We start from the raw sequence: 20,042 nt of genomic DNA, 5'->3' as shown, positions 1-20,042 counted from the left end.
ACCACCACATATGATAGAGGGAGCCCTCATGCTTCTTACATTTCCAGCATTTATTAGAAGTATTCAAATTCCCTAGCGCAATCTTCTTTGGTGTCATGTACCAACGATAGATCATTTTATAAATGTTCTCTTTGATATTAATACATGTCGTTGTCTTCATTGTAGTTTTCCACAAGTATTCCCATGCCTCCATTGTTATTTCTTTATTAAAGTTTATAGCCCATTTCACCATTTGTGTTTTAACTATCTCATCCTCGGTATACCACTTCAACAGTACTTGGTATACCTTGGATATTCTTTTCTTATCTTCTTTAAGAAGGGTCTGCTCTAGTTCCGAATTCTCTATTCGTATACCTCCCTTTACAGAGTCCGAATTATATAAGTCTCTGATCTGTCTATACTGGAACCAATCGTAGTTAGGTGATAGTTCCTCTTGTGTCTTTATTCTAAGTTTGGATGCTTCAGTTTTAGTTATTTCTTTATACGTTAAACATTGTTGTTCATTATCAACAGCTCTCGGGTCTATCACCTCATATGGAACCACCCACAAAGGGGTTCCTTCTTGTAGATAAATTCTGTACTTCTTCCAGATTGTGTATAGACTTCTCCGAACAAAGTGATGCAGGAACATCGAGTTGACCTTTACTTTGTCATGCCATAAATATGCGTGCCATCCAAATATTTTTTTATATCCCTCTAGGGCTAATAGTTTCTTGTTCTTTAATGTCATCCATTCTTTCAACCAAACTAGGCAGATTGCATCATGATAAAGTCTCAGATTGGGCAGTTGCATTCCGCCTCTTTCCTTTGCATCTTGTAAAACTTTCACTTTCACTCGAGGCTTCTTGCCTGCCCAAACAAAATCTGATATTTTCCTCTGCCATTTTTCAAATTGTTTGGAGTCTCTGATGATTGGTATTGTCTGTAGCAAAAACATTACTCTTGGTAACACATTCATCTTAACTGCTGCAATCCTGCCCAACCATGACAAATTCAATCTATTCCATTTAATCAAGTCTCTCTCTATCTGAGTCCATAGTTTTTCATAATTGTTTTTGAATAGATCTATGTTCTTTGCAGTTAATTCGACTCCCAAATATTTCACTTTACTTGTTACTTCACAATCCGTTGTTTCCATTAACAATTGTTGTTTCTGCTTAGTCATATTTTTGCATAATATCTTTGACTTCTTTTTGTTAATGAAAAAACCTGCCAAGTCTCCAAACTCCTTGATCTTATCTATCACTCTTGGCATGTTCTCCAATGGGTCCTCTACAATTAACATTATGTCATCCGCAAATGCTCTGACCTTATATGAATAGTCCTTTATTTTTATTCCACGAATTTCATCATCTTGACGTATTTGTATCATCAGAATCTCCAATACTAAAATAAACAACAATGGAGATAACGGGCAACCTTGTCTTGTTCCTTTACTTATCGTCAATTTCTTGGTCAATTCATCATTCACCACAATTGCTGCAGTCTGGTCTCTATAAATTTCCTTAATTGCTCTGATGAATCTTTCTCCCAATTGTAGCTTTTCCATAGTGGCAAACATAAAGTCCCAGTTTAAATTGTCAAACGCTTTTTCAGCGTCAACAAAGAAGAAACCAACCTCTTTGTCACAACGCTTGTCATAATATTCAATAGCATTGATCACTGTCCTTAAGTTGTCTCTTATTTGTCTGTCTGGCAAAAAGCCTGCTTGTTCCTCCTCTATGACTTCCGAGAGCCACCCCTTCAATCTCTCCGCCAATATCTTCGCAAAAATTTTATAGTCATTGTTGAGTAGCGATATAGGTCTATAATTTTTCACATTAGTCAGGTCTTGGCCCTCTTTTGGGATCAATGATATATTCGCTTCACTCCAAGTTTCTGGAATCCTTTGATCCCTTAAAACCCCATTCATCACCTCTTTTAGGAATGGTGCCAGTTCATTAGCCATTGTCTTATAGAATTTAGCCGTAAGTCCATCTGGCCCTGGCGCCTTTCCTAGATTTGCAGATTGTATTGCCTTACTTATTTCCTCGTCAGTTACTTCACTATTCAACTTATTTCTCCAAGCTTCCGAGATTTCTGGAAGTTTGGTTTTCTCCAAATATGACGCTATTGATTCTTTGTTTACTTCTTTTTTATTATACAGCTTAGCGTAAAATTTATAAAAGGCTCTACTAATGGTAGCCTGCTCCAAATACGTTTTGTTATCTTCGCAAATTTTATTTATTATCTTCTTTTCCCTTTTCTTCTTCAATTGCCATGCCAGGTACTTCCCAGGTTTATTAGCACCCTCAAACGCTTTTTGATTCAGTCTTTTGAGATTCCACTCCAATTCTTTATTGCTCATTGCTGTTAGCTGTTCTTGAAGTATTTTAATTTCCTGGTATACCTTCTTTTTCCCTGGTCTCTTTTTTAGCTGTATTTCTTTGGCTTTTATTTTTTCCTCAATCTCTTGTCTTTTCTCCTCTTTCTTCTTTCTTGCTCTACCATTTAAGTCCATTAGTATGCCCCTTACAACCGCCTTGTAAGCATCCCAAACTTTATTGGTTGGTACTTCTTTATTCACGTTGTATTGTATAAAAAACTTTGTCTCTCTTCTCAGTATTTCCATATTCTCTCTTTCCTGTAACAAGTCCTCATTTATTCTCCATGCTTTCCTTTTTCTCTTTTTTCCAAATTTCCACATAATTGGGTTGTGATCTGAGCCTACCATAGGCATTATTTCTACCTCCTTAGTCCATAATGCTAAGTCTTTTGAGGCCCAGATCATATCAATTCTTGATAATGTAGAATGCCTTGCAGAATAAAAAGTAAACTGTCTGCTTTTAGGATATTCTCTCCTCCATACATCTTCAAGAGTCTCTTGTTGAATCAACTCAAAAAAAAGCTTTGGTAATAGTCCTCTTTTCTTTTGTGCCGTTGTAGTCTTTTTGTCTAGTTCCAAGTCTGTCACTCCATTGAAGTCTCCAGCAAGAATTATCTGGTCGTATGCAAGATCGTCTAAATGCTTCCTTAAATCCTCAAAGAAGCTTTCTTTTGCACCGTTAGGTGCATAAAGTCCGACTACCAACACTCTCTTTAAATTCCAAATACATTCCACTGCTACAAATCTAGCTTCCACATCTCTCATAACAAATTTTGGCTGTAGCTCCTCTTTTATGTACAACACCACTCCTCTTTTTTTCTTGTTGGAGGCCGCTACATATTCTTTGCCCAATTTTCCAGATTTTAAATATTTTACATCCTGCTTTCTGATATGGGTCTCTTGCAAACAAACAATGTCACATTTTTGTTTTAGTAGCCAGTGAAAAGTATTTTTCCTCTTATTCGGTGAGTTTAGTCCATTTACATTCCAAGATAATACTTTACACTCCATACTCATGATCTTGTTGGTAAGTCTTTTTCATTGTCCTTAATAAATCGCTCCATCTCTCGCTCAGATCTGATGCGTTTTTTGGCCCCTCCAAACTCAAAGGACACTCCTTCCGGTAACTCCCATCTGTACCTGATTTTCATGTCCTTCAAAATCTGAATTAGCACTTTATATTTTTTCCGGTCCAGTAACACTGATCTGGGCAGTTCCTTCATTATAATAATCGTCTTGCCATCAATCTCCAATGGATCTTGAAACTGTTTTGTCACAATCCTCTCTTTCATATTTCGTGTTGTAAACTGCACAATCACATCTCTTGGTAGTTTCCTCTGGGTTGCTATTCTCGAATTCACACGGTATGCCACATCCAGGATAGCCACAACTTCCTCCTCCTCCTTCCCCAGGTACTCAGCCAACACCTCAGTCATCTGTTCTTGCGCTGACTTTCCTTCCACTTCTGGCAAGCCACGAAAACGTAGCTGCTTCTCCATATGTTTAGTTTCTGCAACTGACATTCTCCCCTTCACCAATCTCATCTCTGTTTGTTGCGTGTCTGCTAAATTCTCCATCGCGTCTTCTACTGTTTTAACTCTCTGCTGCGTTCCTTGTAATTCACTTCGTATTGTTTCCATACCTTTTTTCACTTCTGACAGCTCCGATTTTACTGTCTGTGTAACCTCTTTAACCTCTTTTATCAGCTCCAATTTCGTGTCCTTAAGTTCTTTAATCATATCTAAAAGTTTTTTGTCCAAGTTTTTATCCAGGTTTTCTATTGCCGATTGCCACTCTTTTTTTGACATCGTGGGGCTTGCTTTAGCTCGCTCCCACGAATCCGCTCTCTTCCTTAACTCCGTGGCGTAAAATTTAACGTTTTTCTATTTTAAATGTCCCGGTCTTCTTATAGAAATTAAATTTTAAAGAGTCCAAAATGTCGGGCGTCTTTTCTCTATGGTTTCTCTATGATTTTGTAATCCAAGATGGCCTACTTCCTCTTCCGCTGAAGCCGCGACCCTTCCCCTTTCAAAAATGGCGATTCCCTACTTCCTGCCCTCCAGCAAGGGCCGCTTCTCTCCAGCCACTCTATTGTTATTACGCACTTCCTGTCTCCCGTCTTCCCACAGCAGATCTCGCGATGGTGTCTTTTTCTCACAGCTCCAAAGCCACAGGTATTCAAAACAATAGTCCCATTTCTTTAATAACTTCTTTAAACTTAGTCTCTTTTTAAATTCGATTCCTGCCGAGTCTTCCCCTCCTTTTCACTAGTCTGTTGCAGTTTAAAAATCTACTTTTTTTCCTCTCTGTTTTTATCAATCTGTCCCGTCTCAGAAGATAATGATCTTTACCTTCTCTTCACTTTTCTCGGGTTGTAATCGCTGTTTCGATTTTAAGTTCTCCTCTCAGCTTCTTCCCCCAATCGATGCTTGGGTATGTAGGTCTTATGCCAGCCGAATTGGCCCCAAAACTGCCGCAGAGATTATAGCCGACCCGTCGCAAGGTGGGACCTCAAGGATCAGGGGGAGACTCGTTGTGTAGAGCCCCCCCTCGTCCGAGATCTAGCTCACCCTAGGGTCTTGAGCGTTCTTTGCCTGCTCCCCGCCTGAGAGCAGTCGGCCGCGGGCTATTTTCACCCCGCCGGCCGGTTAAAACGGCAGTCCGGTCAGCTCCGCAAGTGGAGCTGCGTTAGACCTCCATGGATCCCAAACAGGAAGTCCTGCAGGGCTATTGTCGGGTATAGTGTGTTTTGTTAGCCTGGTGTTTTTCAGGACTGGAAACCATGCTCTATTCATTCTTAAAGTCTCTTCTTTCCTGTTGAAATTGTGCTTATGCTTAAGAATTTCAATGGCTTCCCTGTGCAGTCTGACAAAGTAGTTGGAAGTGTTGTCAAGTATTTTAGTGTCCTGGAATAGGATACTGTGTCCTGTTTGAGTTAGGCTATGTTCAGCCACTGCTGATTTTTCAGGATGGCCAAGTCTGCAGTGTCTTTCATGTTCTTTTATTCTTGTCTGGATGCTGCACTTTGTGGTCCCAATGTAAACTTGTTCACAGCTGCAGGGTATACGGTATACTCCTGCAGAGGTGAGGGGGTCTCTACTGTCTTTTGCTGAATGTAGCATCTGTGCAAGACGGATATGTGAACCGCACTTTCTCAACGAGGAAATGAATCCTCTAAACCACGTACTTCAAGCAAATGGCTACTCCAGAAATGAAATCAGAAGAGCAAGTAAACCAAGGACAAATCAAACAACTAAGGAAAAACAGTCCCCCACAGGAAAAGTGTTTTTTGCCATATATCAAAGAAATCACTGATCAGATGGGAAAGCTTATGAAAAAGTACAGCCTACAAACAGTATTCAGACCTACCAGAAAAATACAACAGATGCTACATTCAGCCTAAGGTACCCAGTGAGTTTCCTTGGCCAAGTAAGGATGAGGTTAATGTGGAGTGGCTGCTGTTAAATAGTAGTGAGCAGTAAGGCCTGCCAGTAGCTGCATTAGGGACAGGGCCCAATGAGTCCTCCCTCAAAACAGCTGGGAAAAGGGCCCTGACCATTCTATCTGCCTTTTACTGCCAGGAACCAAGCCTAGATATCCAGTATTTTGAGAGACTGTCCAGAGAAAATGTTCCCCAAATACCAGACACCTGACTCCTCCCCCCTGCTCCATTGCCTGGCCCAACTGTTCGGGGTCTGAGGCACAGCCCCCGGCCTCGCCAGGAGGAAGCAATGGGAGACAGCTGGGAGGCAGCTGCCCTGCTGCCCCAGCCAGCCATCAGAGCCAGAACCTGCTTGTGCCAGGGGAATAGGGCAAAGGTCCAAGGCCCCAGAGGGCTGGAAGGGGCAGAGTGAGGCCAGGGAGAAGATAGGGAGCTATGCAGGGCAGAGGGAGGGGGCAAAGGCAGGGGGAATAGGGACCCAGCAGCTGCCCAAACAGAGCCCTTACCAGCTGAGGAGGAGAAGCAGCCACAACAACTCAGAGCCACGCCCCAGCCTATCCACCAGCTAGAAGGCAATAGCCAGGCTCAGGGAGTGCCAGGAGCCAAGCAACTCCAGGTGGAGCTGCCACAGGCATTCTGGGGGAGGAGCTGGGCAGCCAGCCAAGGAGCCGCAGCTGGGCCTGCCTTCGGCAATCAGCAGAGTCAGGGAGGCTTGACAGCCAGGCAACAAGACACAGCTGGTGCTGGTCAATGGAGCCAGATCAGCTACCCCAGCTGCAACTACTTGGGGCAGCCCAGAACCAGGCTGGAAGGAGGGTGGGGCAGAAAAAGGAAGCCCTATAAAGGATGGCTGGGAAAAGCTCTGGGGTGGTGGGTTTAAGTAGGAGTAATGGAGTGGGAGCGGAGCAGAGTGAGAGCAAAGGCGAGGAGATGGCAGAGATCAAAGGGGGTGACTGGCACAGGTTGAGCAGACCAGCGAGTGGATTGAGAAGGAGTCTGGGTGATGTATACCACCCCTTCTTCCACAGAGCAGGGTCCTGCAGCATCCCTGGCACCCATTTGACGTCAGAAGCAGACTGCCCAGTGCCCCGCCCAGCGGTGGCTGCTGCAAGCCCTGACACCAACCATCCAGCCTCCTGTGGTTCTGTGGAGCCACCTCCAGGCCAAGGAAGTAGCCTGCTAGCCTGGGATCTGGCTGGCCTCCTGTGGCTGCATGGCCCCAACTAAGAATGGATGGCCAGCCAGCCTGGAACCACAACTGGCCTCCTGCAGCTGTGCAGAGCTGCTGCTGGACCAGAGAAGTAGCTTATCAATCAGGAGGCTGGCACCTGGCCAGCCTCCTATAGCTGTGCAGTGCTGTCGAAGAATGACTGGCCAGCCTGAGGACCCTGGAAGTAGGTCAGTGGATGATGTCACTTCTGGTAGTGATGTCATTGCTCTGGATAGGAGCTCGAGCAAGCGGTGCGTTCATGCAAATATTGAAAGAAAAATGTTGGTACTGCTCCCTTCCCCTCCAGGGTCCCATATAATTCCAGACCCTATCTGGCAACATTATTCTTCTACCCCCTTTGTTGTGTAAGAGGGGATATGTTCTGTTGTCCCAGTATGGGATGACTTTCTCACTGATGGGGACCCAAAGTGGCTTACATCATTCCCCTTTCTTCCATTTTATCTTAAAAATAACTTTGTATGGTAGGTCTAAGAGAATGTGACTGGACCAATGCCAGACAGAAACTTTTCTTGACTCTAAGATAAACAGATCACAAACAAGGAGGACCTCCTGAGAAGGAGCTCTCAATCCATTCATCTTCTCATATTGATAGGATTTTAAAATATTCTAACAATTGCTTACAGTTCCACTTGATAAGGGTGCACATTCCAAGCTAACTTACTATCTTATAACTTCAAGCACCATGCAAGTTTATCTGTTCTTAAAATGTATCAAAACTGTTAGTTCGCTCTTGCTACTTTTTATCTTAAGTGTATTTAAAATAATGATTGTAAGTTTCTCATATATATGAATATCTTTTTGGCCCTCAACCACTATCCCAGTCTTTTAATCATATCTTCACTGCTGAGAAGCTGGACATTTTTGTCATTCTCAGACACACTCTGTACCTGCACCTATTCATATGTGTTGGGCATTTCTAATCTCCACAAGGCCATATAATAGTCTTTTGTACTTCTCAAGAGCTATTCTTTTTTGGGTTTCCAGTCTCCCTTTTTGGCATTTTTACCTCGGAGGCCAGGCTAGCTCTATGACCTATTTGGTCAAGTCCAGCAAGAGTTGTATATTTAGTTGACACTTTGAGAAGATGACACTTTTTACAATAAAACCTGAACGGCTCAGCAGTACTGAGAAAAAAAAAAAGTTATAACCAATACAACTTATTAAGCAAGACAAGAACTTTGACATTTCAATTTAATGTAGACCAAAGAGTTTAACCAGGTCCTTCCAGTCTGAGTCGTAGTCCCTTGTCGCTCTGCTGGGCTACTAATGTGTTCAGGAGTGCATATTTTGTGGACAAAACCTCCCCAGAGTCCAGTATAATTCCAGACCCCATCTGGCAACCCTAGTCTTCTACTTCAGATTTTTGGGTTAGTTACCTAGGATGCTTGACTTCAAGGTGCTTTAATTGTGTGATACTGAATGCTATTGAATGGTATTGGAGATGTAAACTGTGAGTATTATATAACCTTCTTGGACATAAGTATTAATTTTTTGAGTGATTCTATTTGGTTTTAGATCCAGAGGAGTTAGCTGTGTTAGTTTGTAGTTGCAAAATTCTTTGGTACTATGAAAAATTATAATAAGTAAAACCAAATAGTGGGATGGGATGCATGCATGCATCTGATGAAGAGAGCTGTGGTTCTCAAAAGCTTATGCTATAATAACGGTTAGTCTTAAAGGTGCTACTGGACTCTGTACTATTTGGTTTTACTTATTGTAATTTGTCATAGTACCAAAGATTTTTTTGGATATGGTAAATACACCTGAGGAATACCTGGCAGAAATGGGCATCTTTCCAGCCGTTCACTCATGTTACAGCCATCAGGAGTGGAAATATTATGCAGGGCAGCTGTTGTCAGCACAAGACAGTCGTTATTGTGTATTGTTTTATTCATACTGCCTTAAATTGTTTTGCTAATGTACCTTTTAAGAATCTCACACTTTCCATGAATGTTTGATAAAATATATTATGTAAATACAGTTCATGTATGTCTTTCAAGTTTTTGTATAAAGAACACACACACATAGTTAAAATTGTTAGATTATTCAAAATTGTTATTAGTTAGGTTATAATGGGGTTTTCTGTTTCTGTAATAGCTCTTGCTCTGCAACTCTCTTTTTTCTTTAACATTCTTTTCATGACAAAAGGGGAATATATACAACAAATGATAAATATTTTGCACGTTCATATATTATACAAATTAACAGATTTCTAGACAAAATGTATATTGAACAAATCCTTCCCAAGAGATTGATGACAATATCAAAAATGATCATACTTCCTGGCCACTGTAAAATCAAGAAAAAATGTTTCTTTAAGTCATTCCTTGAATCTCCAAGTGAAATTAAAATGTCACATGATACAAATAAAACCTTTCACACTAGAGATTCTTACTGAAGGTCTAATTGTCCCAAGGATACCTAAATCCTGGAAATGTTTGTGAGAATGGGGGAAACAAATGGGGGAGGGTCTTGTAAGCGCACTCTATTAACATTTCCAAGATGAAAATGATAATGTATTAAAAGAGTGGTATACAACAAAAAGCTTAATTGCAATACTTTCTCTTTATTAATTGTTCCCTGTTGTTCATCTCTGGCCTCAAAATAATGATATAGCATTTAGGGAAAAATATGCATCCCAGTAAGCCAGAAGTGGAAGCTAAGATGGAGAATACCTCCACAACCACCATGGATTTCCCTTTTATGCTCAGATAAGATGGCACAAATGACAACCAAACACTGCAAAAGACCAACATGCTGAAGGTGATAAACTTGGCTTCATTGAAACTGTCAGGTAACTTCCTGGCAAGAAAAGCAACAGTGAAGCTGACAATGGCCAGAAAGCCCTTATACCCCAGGACACAGTAAAACATGGCAACTGAGCCCTCGTTACATTCCAGTATAATCTGCCCATTTACTGAGTGCATGTCTGTATCTGGGAAAGGAGGGGAAGTACTTAACCAAAGAGCACAAATACTTGATTGAACAAAGGAACAAGAAAAAACAATAAAATTGGTCACTCTTTTCCCCACCCATTTCCTCATTCTAGATCCTGGTTGAGTAGCCATGAAGGCCAGGACCACAGTGATAGTTTTGGCCAACACACTGGAAAGGGCCACAGAGAAGATGATTCCAAAACTAGTTTGTCGTAGAAGGCAAGTCACTTTTCTAGGCTGTCCAATGAAGAGCAAGGAGCAGAGGAAGCAAAGCAGGAGGGTGACCAGGAGAATGTAGGTCAGGATCCGGTTGTTGGCTTTTACAATGGGTGTCTGCTGGTGCTTTATGAAGATTCCAAGCACCAAAGCTGTTATCATGGAGAAACAGATAGCTGACACAGCTAAGATGATCCCTAATGGTTCTTTATAGGACAGAAAGTTTACATCCTTAGGAATACACTGATCTTGATAGTTGTTGGAGTAGAGATCTTCTGGACATTTGACACAAGAATCCATGTCTTGAAAAAGAATAAAAAAATATCTATTTAAATATTTCACAATTTTGACTAAGAGTAAATGCATCCCATTGGTTGGAACTGTCAAAGAGAACTTCTCTATTAGTGTTCCTGGAATTTGAAATGAGTTTTTGTATTGAATTGAGCTAGTGGTATCTAAGAATAGCTGTAGTTAGTCAGAAAATTGCTAATTCAAATTTCATTTAATCCATCTAGAGAGAACATGCTGTGTCTCATCTATGCTGAAAAAGTCAGATTTTAATGACCTGAAGTAGAATTTTAATGATTTGAATTTGTGCTACATGACTTCCACTTTCCTGCCAAATGTTCGATCCATCAGCTACTTAAGAGCAGAAGCTACCATGCACTTTCATATACAAGTTTACAGGCTGAATGCCAAAATCTGCAGGTACAAAACTGCTTGACATAAAATGCAAATTCAACTTTCAGGAAAACATTTAGTAACTCCAGTGGGTTCACTGACTGACGTTTCTTCAGTCTGACTGAATCAGTAAAATAAGAGCACTGAAAATGTATTTTGTCACAAACTCATGTTCCCATATCATCATCATCACCACCACCACATTCGATTTATATACCGCCCTTCAGGACAACTTAATGCCCACTCAGAGCAGTGTACAAAGTACGCTATTATTATCCCCACAACAAAACACCCTGTGTGGTGGGTGGGACTGAGAGAGCTCCAGAGAACTGTGACTAGCCCAAGGTTGCCCAGCTGGCTTCAAATGGTGGAGTGGGGAATCAAACCCGGCTCTCCAGATTAGAGTCCCGCGCTCTTAGCCACTAAACCAAAATGGCTCAGTGCTGCTTTAGAAAAATCTTCTTGGGAATTTCATTAACCAAGGGGAAGAACCAACCAGTGGCAGCTTTTATCCTTATACTCCTATATCATGTCGTATGCACCTGTTTTATCATTCTGTTGAAAAATATGGGCCATTTCCACACTACTTACCTTCATCCAGAACGCTGCGGAATGTTGAGAAAAAACCACAGAAGACAGCGTTTTCTAATGCGAGTTTTATGTGACATAGTGCAAAACTCGTGCCAGAAGACACTATCTTCCGCGGTTTTTTCACGATGTTCCGCAGCATTCTGGATGAAGGTAAGTTGTGTGGAAACACCCATGGTCTGCTACAGCATATACTTGATATCTCTTTTTCTTGTCTCCTACCTTTCTGCTTAGAGATCATTCCTTCTGGACATGGAACACAGTCATAGCAACAAAATTTCTCTCCCTCCTTCTTTTTCTTACTATATCCAGGATGGCATTGGTCATTGCACACAGAAATAGGCAGCACCTGTTGATGAATATGAAGAATAATGAATATGAAAAAGACATGTAATAAGAATGAAAATGGTCTTTGAAGACAAAATGCTTCAGATGTTCCTGTACAGAGCACTTCATTCTTACTTTCTCTTACTGCCAACCCCCCAATAAAATGAAAAATAAATTATTGGAGATTGTTTAGGCAGCGAGCGTAAAAATGTTTCTCTTTGCCTGATTCCCCCCCTCCAAAATTATGCCAAGCTATTTTTTGCCATGATTTTCAATGGAACATAACAGCAGGAATCAGGGGAGGGGTGATTTTTTTTTTAAAAAGTAAGATTTGTAAACTGCCTTAAGCCACAGGGAAGAATGGGATATAATATTTAGTAAACAAATAGGAATAAGTACTCAACACAATGGAAATGAAAAGTGGATTCAAAGGGTTAAAAAGTCTTAAGCAGATGGATTCATGTATCTAAAACAGAAAGTGAAATTACTGGAGATTTAACTCTGGATTAACTCAGGGCCAAGCTACAAGTGACGGACACAGGTTGGACACGTCAGCTTCTCTCAAGTTTTGATGGGAAATGTAGGCATCCTGGTCTTTCAGCTTGGCTCTCCAACTGCTGTCCAATGGACTTTTCAACTGTCACTTGTCCAAAATTCTGCCAAGCTGCCTACATTTCCTATCAAGCTGACAAGTGTCCAACCGGTGTCATTTGTCACTTGTAGTTTGGCCCTCAGATGTTTAGAAGTTTATTGTGACCACCAGGGTTGTCCAAGGACTGTGCAAGTGAGGCCAGAAGTCTAAGATCAAGTCTACATTCCTGGTTTCTTACAAAGGAAAAAACTGTAGTTGTAAAAATTCAGGACCAATAAATACAATTCAGCACACAAAGACAAGGTAAAACTATGAACTGACTCGAATGGAACTTTCATGCCTGCAGCTGTGTCTCACCTGCTTGAAATGTCTGTGCCACACAATTTGATCATCACTAAGGGTTAACTCTTGGCCTTGAGGGGCCTGAGGATCCAATCCTCCCACTTTTACTCTACTCAAAGAGCCATTTGGGAAAGTTACCCAGTTTATAACTTCAAAACCTTCCACTAGTTCTCCATTTTCATTAAAACGTATGATGTCTCCAGCACTGTTGTTGAAAGACATGGCCCTTAGGAAGTGATGCAGCTGTGTGCGACAATAAACAAGAAAGGAAAGGTGTAGAATGTCTTAGTTCATCGCTCATTATAAAATCATTATAAAATCTCATTATAAAATCATTACAAAAATTTAAACAAGAAATCATCTCTGTCATTCATCATCTTTGATCAGTACTCCTAGCTCCACTGCAGCTGTAAGCAAGCCAGCCCATCATGGCCATTCTCCAAGGGGTGTTTCAAGGAATTGACATCTATCCAAGCCCTGCACTGATATGTGATTGGGAATGGAGAGATCTCAAAACGGATTTTACTCTATATCTGACTTGGACTTTCAGTACTTGTAACATATCATTAGTGGAAAGATGCACCTGTGTTCTCTCTGCATGTGAACTACACTGGAATTGCCTGATTAAAAAGATTTCACTTCCTGCCCCATGGATACAGTTACTAGCCCCTTAATGGAGACAGAGGATCATCTCTTCCAAACCTCCACCTCCTGCCATCTCTCACTTGATGGGGGGGTGGGGGGAGGCGCATGGGTATGTGTCTGGAAACTCTGGAGCATGTTACCACACTCTCTGGAATTCTCGTGCCTTGCACATGTAAGGTAAGCCCCACCAGCAAACCCCTCAACAGGCCCTCATCTCAAGATTTTACTGCTGAGAAACCTGGCAACCCCACCCATGGACCTCTTTTACGAGGTGCCAGATCTAACTATCTGCCTGCTTTGTAGACAGAAGTTTAGTCATAATAGAAATTAAATCCATTTCAGGCTTGAATATTGTTGCTGAACTATCTTAAAGTTTCATGCATTTCATTCCAGACTTCAGTGCTGCATGAAAATGTACTTTTTTTCTTTTATTGAAAGTGCCTCAGGACCCGAGTTGGGCACCAACAGTATAAAAACATAAACAATTTTTAAAAATTAAAACTGATTTATAGTATACTGAGACTATGTTAAATCCCAGTTTTAAACACCTAATACCACAGTAGTGGAAAAGCTGACTGAATCTCAAGTACGGTTTATTTATTTTCAGTGTGGCATATAAAAGAGGATCTTCATCCAGGACCTTAATGTTTTCATTATCTGTTAGGATAGAATGTTCAATGTAGTTACATATTTGTACCCTTACTTGACCAAGTTTCATCCAGCTAAGAGTGATGAATTAACCTGCTTTGTTAAAAAAAGATTTGCATCATAAAGCTAACACCACCTGCCATGGCTGTATGCTGTAAATCTCCTGTATTCTTCCTTCTAACAATCTTCTGTGTTTGGATGTGGCAATATGGATATTGTGCAATGCATGTGCAACAGCATAGACAGCATTGTAGACATTATAGCTATGGCCAGTCATGCTCATTTCAAACAAAATGCCAGGAAGACTCTCCAGTTTCTCCTCCCCAGTGCAGAGTTCCTTATTTCTCTCTTGCTCATAAGATAGTTTCAATGAACATTTGAATGCCTGTTCCCAGAAGTCCTGAATAAAACCGTCTCCTCTAGCCCAGGAAGGTCTTACGAACTTAAGGAATTTTTGGAATCCTGGTGGCTGATTAGAATGAACTGCAAAGGATATGGCACCATGGAAGGTTTCTGTAGACCAATCTGTTTGAATGGACATTGACTCAAAATTCCATTGGGACATAAAAATCCAAACTTTTCCAGGCAGTTGTGCTGAAAGCTTCTCTGCGGCAGAGAGTAACAACTTGAGAATGTGTAGGGTTGAAGGTCGTCCATAGAAAAGGTATGAATTAGCTTTGCTCTCTATTAGAAATGGGTATTGCTCCTGAAATCTGAAGAGCAGATCTATATATTCCTCCATAAACGTCCTTTTGGGTGTTCGTAGTATGAAGGAATAACAGATCTTATTCTGTATTAGCAAAGGCACCACAGTCTGCAAAAACTGGTCCCCGCTTTCATCCTCCACAGCCACGAGTCCAATCCACATCCATCTGAAATGGTGAAGTAAACGTACAATTCCAATATACTGAAAGGCTTCATTTGGGACCATCTGGTACAAGGAGGGGAATAGCATATGTCCACCCTGCACTGGGGACATTGATCCTAAGGCAAACTGTAGAAAATGTAAAGGAATTCTTATGTGAAAAACCAGTTAATTTTCAACTTCAAAATTTCCAAACTAATTGGCTAATTCCCTCATCCAGGATAGTAGTAGTAGTAGTAGTAGTAGTAATAGTAATAGTAGTCCCCATTGCTTGAAAAACTTTGCAATTTATATAGAAAAACTGCAGCTTTCTGACATAACACCTACAGAACTGCAAAAGACAGTTTGCATATTATGTACTACAGTGTACATATTACACCAATATCTGGTTAATACTTAGGTTTCCGGTGGAAACTTGTATCAGCTTAGCAAGACCAATCAATAACAATATGTGACCTCTGCTTATTGTTGATTGTTTCAGATCATTTGAATGCTAATGCTAACAATAACAATAACAATGATGACAATGACAATAATAATAATAATAATAATAATAGAAAATGGTCACATCAAGATCTTGTGAGATTTTAGAATACAAACTGATCGATACCTTGAACACAATACACCAGACATAACAGTTGTGGAAGATCGAAATATCTGGATAATAGGCATTGCAAATCCAGGGGATGGCAGAGTCAAAGAAAAGGAACAAGAAAAAATGATTAAATATTGAGATCAGGCAACAGAAACCACCTAACTATGGAAGAAGAATGCAACAGTAGTCCCCATTGTCATTGGGGCACTGGGAACTATTAAAAAAAAATGTGCAAATTATATGAAAAAACTGCAGCTTTCTGACATAACACCTACAGAATTGCAAAAGACGACAGTACTTGGAACAGTGTACATATTGCACCAATACCTGACTGGTACTTAGGTCTCTGGCGGAAACTTGTATTGGCTCAGCAAGGCCAATCAATGATAACATGTGATTTTTACTTATTATTGACTAGAAACAGAGCCTGTTGTGCAAATAAATACAACAGGCTCTAGAAAGCTAGGGAGGGCTGGCAGGGGAGGTGGTTAAGAAGGGCTGGCAGGAGGGGTATGGGGTGGGATGGCAGGTAGCAAGGGCAGGGGTGGTTTGGGGAGGGTGGAAGGGCAGGAGGGGTGTGAGGTGGGATGGCAGATAGGAAGGGCAGGGGTGGTTTGGAGAGGGTGGAAGGGCAGGAGGGGTGTGAGGTGGGATGGCAGATAGAAAGGGCAGGGTTGGTTTGGGTGGAAAGGCAGGCGGGGTGTGAGGTGGAATGGCAGGTAGGATGGGCAGGAGTTGTTTAGAGAGGGTGGATGGCAGATAGGAAGGGAAGGGGTGGTTTGGAGAGGGTGGAAAGGCAGGCTGGGTGTGAGGTGGGATGGCAGATAGGAAGGGAAGGAGTGGTTTGGAGAGGGTGGAAAGGCAGGTGGGGTGTGAGGTGGGATGGCAGATAGGAAGGGAAGGGGTGGTTTGGAGAGGGTGGAAGGGCAGGAGGGGTGTGAGGTGGGATGGCAGATAGGAAGGGCAGGAGAGGGTTGAAGGGCAGGCGGGGTGTGAGGTGGGATGGCAGATAAGAAGGGAAGGGGGACAGAAAGGAGGATGGCAAGGCAGGCGGGGTGGGGTGGGGGCCTGGAAGGCGGGGTGTGGCGCCAGGGAGGGAGGGCAGAGCGGGTTCGCTCTCCCCTCCGCATGCTCGGCTCTAGTGGGCGTTGCAGGTTGAAGGGAGCATTGCTCCCGCCCCATCGCCGTGTCCCTGCTGAGTGCACCGCGGCGCGGCTCAGCAGGGCCCGGGGAAGCGAAACGCCCCTCGCCCTCCGCGCCGCTCTCAACCGGGCCCGGGCAGGCGCAGCGCCCGTCGCCCTCGGAGCCGCGCCGCCCCGCGCTGCTATTGCCGGGGCGTTTCACTCGTCCGGGGCCCGCTGACTGCGGCGCGGCAGGGCTAGGAGGTCAGGGGCGTTACGCCTTCGCCCGGCCCCCGGCAAGAGTAGCGCTACGCTGTGCGGCTCGGTGGGGCTCCGAGGGCGCCGAGCGTCTTGCCTGCTCAGGCCCCACCGAGAGCGGCTCGCAGGGCGAGGGGCGTTTTGCCTCCGCCCAGCCCCCGGCAAGAGCAGCGCTGCGCTGCGCGGCTCCGAGGGGGACAGGCGCTTCGCCTGCTCGGGCTCAGCCGAGGGAGGCGCTGCACGGCTCGGAGGGCGAGGGGCGTTTTGCGTCCGCCCGGCCCCCGGCAAGAGTTGCGCTGCGCTGCGCGGCTCGACGGGGCTCCGAGGGCGCCGGGCGTCTTGCCTGCTCAGGCCCTGCCAAGAGTGGTTCGGAGGGCGAGGGGCGTTTTGCCTCCGCCCTGCCCCCGGCAAGAGTAGCGCTACGCTGCGCGGCTCGGGAGGGCGAGAGGCGTTTTGCCTCCACCTGACCCCTGGCGATGGCGGCGCGGCGGGGCTCTGAGGGCGCCGGGTGTCTTGCCTGCCCAGACCCCGCCAAGGGCGGCGCGGCGGGGCTCCAACTGGGTGGGCATGTGGCCGTCGCCGCAGCTCCTCCGGCCCTTGAGCACGCCACCCTTCCCGCGCCGCCCTCTCCCTCCAAGTGGGCTAGCTCGCCCGCGGCCTTCCCCGGCGCCCTTTTATGGTGGTGCGCCCGGGCATGCGCACCAGCATCTATGTGAGTCGTCGGATAGACGCTAACTGAATTATATAGTAGGATTGTGTTGCGTGTAATTTGAATGATAATGATAATGATAGTATACCACCCTTTAGGACAATGTAACACCCACTCAGAGCAGTTTACAGATTATGCCATTATTATCCCCACAACAATCACCCTGGGAGGTGCGTGGGGTTGAAAGAGAGCACCTAGAAACTGTGACTGACCCAAGGTCACCCAGCTGGCTTCAGGTGGAGGAGTGGGGAATCAAACCCAGTTCTCCAGATTAGAGTCCCCCCACTCTTAACCACTACATCAAACTAGCATTTGATCTTCTAGAAGCCATGCTTACAGGGATTAAAGAGACAAGGCCTTTTGTGACAGCTAAGAGATTTCTTCGGCAATCACACCTAAAGTGGACATCTGTTATTCAAGGAAAGCAAACTTGGAATGGACTTATATGCAATGTGGTAACAAATACCCTGACCTGGATGGTCCAGGATACCCCGATCTTGTCTGATCATAGAAGCAAAACAGGTATGGCCCTGGTCAGTACTTCGATGAGAAACCACCAAAGAAGTTCAGGGTCACTTTCCAGAAGCAAGCAATGGCAGTCCACCTCTGTTCATCTCTTGCCTTGAAAACCCAAAGTGGTCACATAAGTAAGGTGCTACTTGACCACATTTATTGAACTATTGAAGTTGCCGAAACCCAAAGGATGTTTGGTAAAATGGAATATTTGTTTTATAACACATGCCAAGGTCAAGATGATTTAGTCATGGTTTGGTACCTACAGGCTATTTAAATGAACTACAGACAAAACATTTATAATAATACTAAGTAAGAAAGACTTCAGTGTCTGTAAAACCCTGTCTGATTGTTACAGTCACTACAAGCTCAATCTATGTGCCTCTGGAATGGTGAAACATAATTTCCATATGCTGAACTACTTCATTTAGACAGCCTCTGAATCAGAAGGCAGAGAATAACACTATTTTAATCCCTGCAATAAAGAAAATAATGGAAAAGTGAACTGAAGGAAAATACACTGGTATTAGAAGGACAAATAATTGCAAGTGTTCAATTATGTGCCTGAAGTGTGAAATCACCATAGCTTACCTGGGGAACTTTGTAGATGCCTAAAATAGTGGCGATATCAACTGATGTTTCAGAGACAAATCCTCCAATAACGGTCATAAGGTGATTTTTGGCATCACAGTTGAAATTAGGAAGAAACCTCTGTTGTGTGGCAAGCAGGTTCAAGGTATTTTTATAAATAATCTTTTTAAGGTAGTAGCTGTTCAAGATATGGAAACCCAAAGAAGCATTTGGTAAGATACCAGGATTTCCGTTGATCTCTCTAACTGCAAAGACCAACGCCAGGAGGAATTGGTAGATCTTTGGAAATGAACTGCAATGAAAATGAGCAACTGTTCGTTAAAGAATCAGAACATTAATATGATACCTTCCTCACTCTTTGTGGGGTTTCTTTTGTTTTGTTTGAGGGGATAGGGTTGTTCATTTTTTGCAAAACTTTATCTGAATTGTCATTTAGTTGTCCTTGCAGAAACTGCCATCTACTATAATTTTCTTCTGCATTTTTTCCTATGAAAAATCAGTTATTTTTAATTGTAGGTTATTTTTCTCCATAGGATAAAGCCACCTCTATAATTGTCCCTGCTTTAGCTGGGTAAAAAAATGATCATGATTCTATTTTACCAGGATTCAGACAGGGAGCCAATTGTTCACTGAACTGATCATATGCATCAAAAGTAATTCACACGTCTATTTGCAGAATTACACTGCTTTCTTGCAGCATTTGTGGACTATTTGCCACTGACATCAGTTCCAGTTGTTAAAAAAAATCCCTAGTTAAAAGAAGACAGAGTTGGAAACAAAAGAAAAGAGGAAATGTAAATGTTTCAAGAATAAGAATGGTGATTAATATGCTTTTATTGATGACTATTGCCAATCCTATTGGAAATTAATTTCTTGGAACAGTGTTCTTGCTATCAAATATTCCCAAAGGAATTCATAACCTCCTTCAACGAATGTAGCTGGAGTGATGCAACCAAAGGTCCTCCCTTACAAATGATGAGTAATTTTAGTGATTTTCCCAAAGATTCTAACAACCAATCGATTCATCATCACACATTATGTTCACCAAAACCAAATCGAGGCCATTTTCACACGTGCCCCGGTAGATCGCACAAACTCATGGCATGAAGTGTCTTCCTAGCACAATCTCCCAGCATGATCCCTTTTACTGGCCTGATGATGTCAGAAAAAGGGCCATTAAATGGGATCGTGCTGGGAAATCGCGCTAGGAAGATGCTTTTATGCTGTGAGTTTCATGCAATCTTTCGGGCACGTAGCCATGTGAAAACGGCCAGGGTTCATGCCAAAATGAAATATGCCAAAATGAAATATTACAGATATCATCCATAAATCACTTGATATCATAAATTATAACAGGAAAAATAAAATTGAATCCCT

At 42.9% G+C, this 20,042-nt stretch overlaps 2 protein-coding genes across 2 annotated transcripts in view; both read right to left on the bottom strand.

Moving 5' to 3' along the window:
- Positions 1 to 9,584: 9,584 nt before the first annotated feature.
- LOC129339455 (vomeronasal type-2 receptor 26-like) lies at positions 9,585 to 12,942 on the bottom strand. Its single transcript, XM_054994035.1, has 3 exons — positions 12,736 to 12,942; positions 11,682 to 11,808; positions 9,585 to 10,492 (listed from the first exon to the last, which is right to left on the bottom strand). Exons 1-3 carry the CDS (start codon positions 12,940 to 12,942, stop codon positions 9,585 to 9,587), a joined length of 1,242 nt encoding a protein of 413 aa, XP_054850010.1.
- Positions 12,943 to 16,813: 3,871 nt separating this feature from the next.
- Positions 16,814 to 20,042, bottom strand: part of LOC129339454 (vomeronasal type-2 receptor 26-like) — a 32,098-nt gene continuing 28,869 nt past the window's right edge. The window contains exons 6-7 of the mRNA XM_054994034.1: positions 18,666 to 18,957; positions 16,814 to 17,206 (exon numbers count right to left, since the gene is read on the bottom strand). Coding sequence (XP_054850009.1) covers positions 16,814 to 17,206; positions 18,666 to 18,957 — 685 coding nt within the window. The remainder of the gene's footprint in view (positions 17,207 to 18,665; positions 18,958 to 20,042) is intronic.

This window comes from Eublepharis macularius, chromosome 12 (assembly GCF_028583425.1).
Source record: "Eublepharis macularius isolate TG4126 chromosome 12, MPM_Emac_v1.0, whole genome shotgun sequence".
Taxonomy (NCBI): domain Eukaryota; kingdom Metazoa; phylum Chordata; class Lepidosauria; order Squamata; family Eublepharidae; genus Eublepharis; species Eublepharis macularius.
This window is presented reverse-complemented; position numbering and strand designations above follow the sequence as displayed.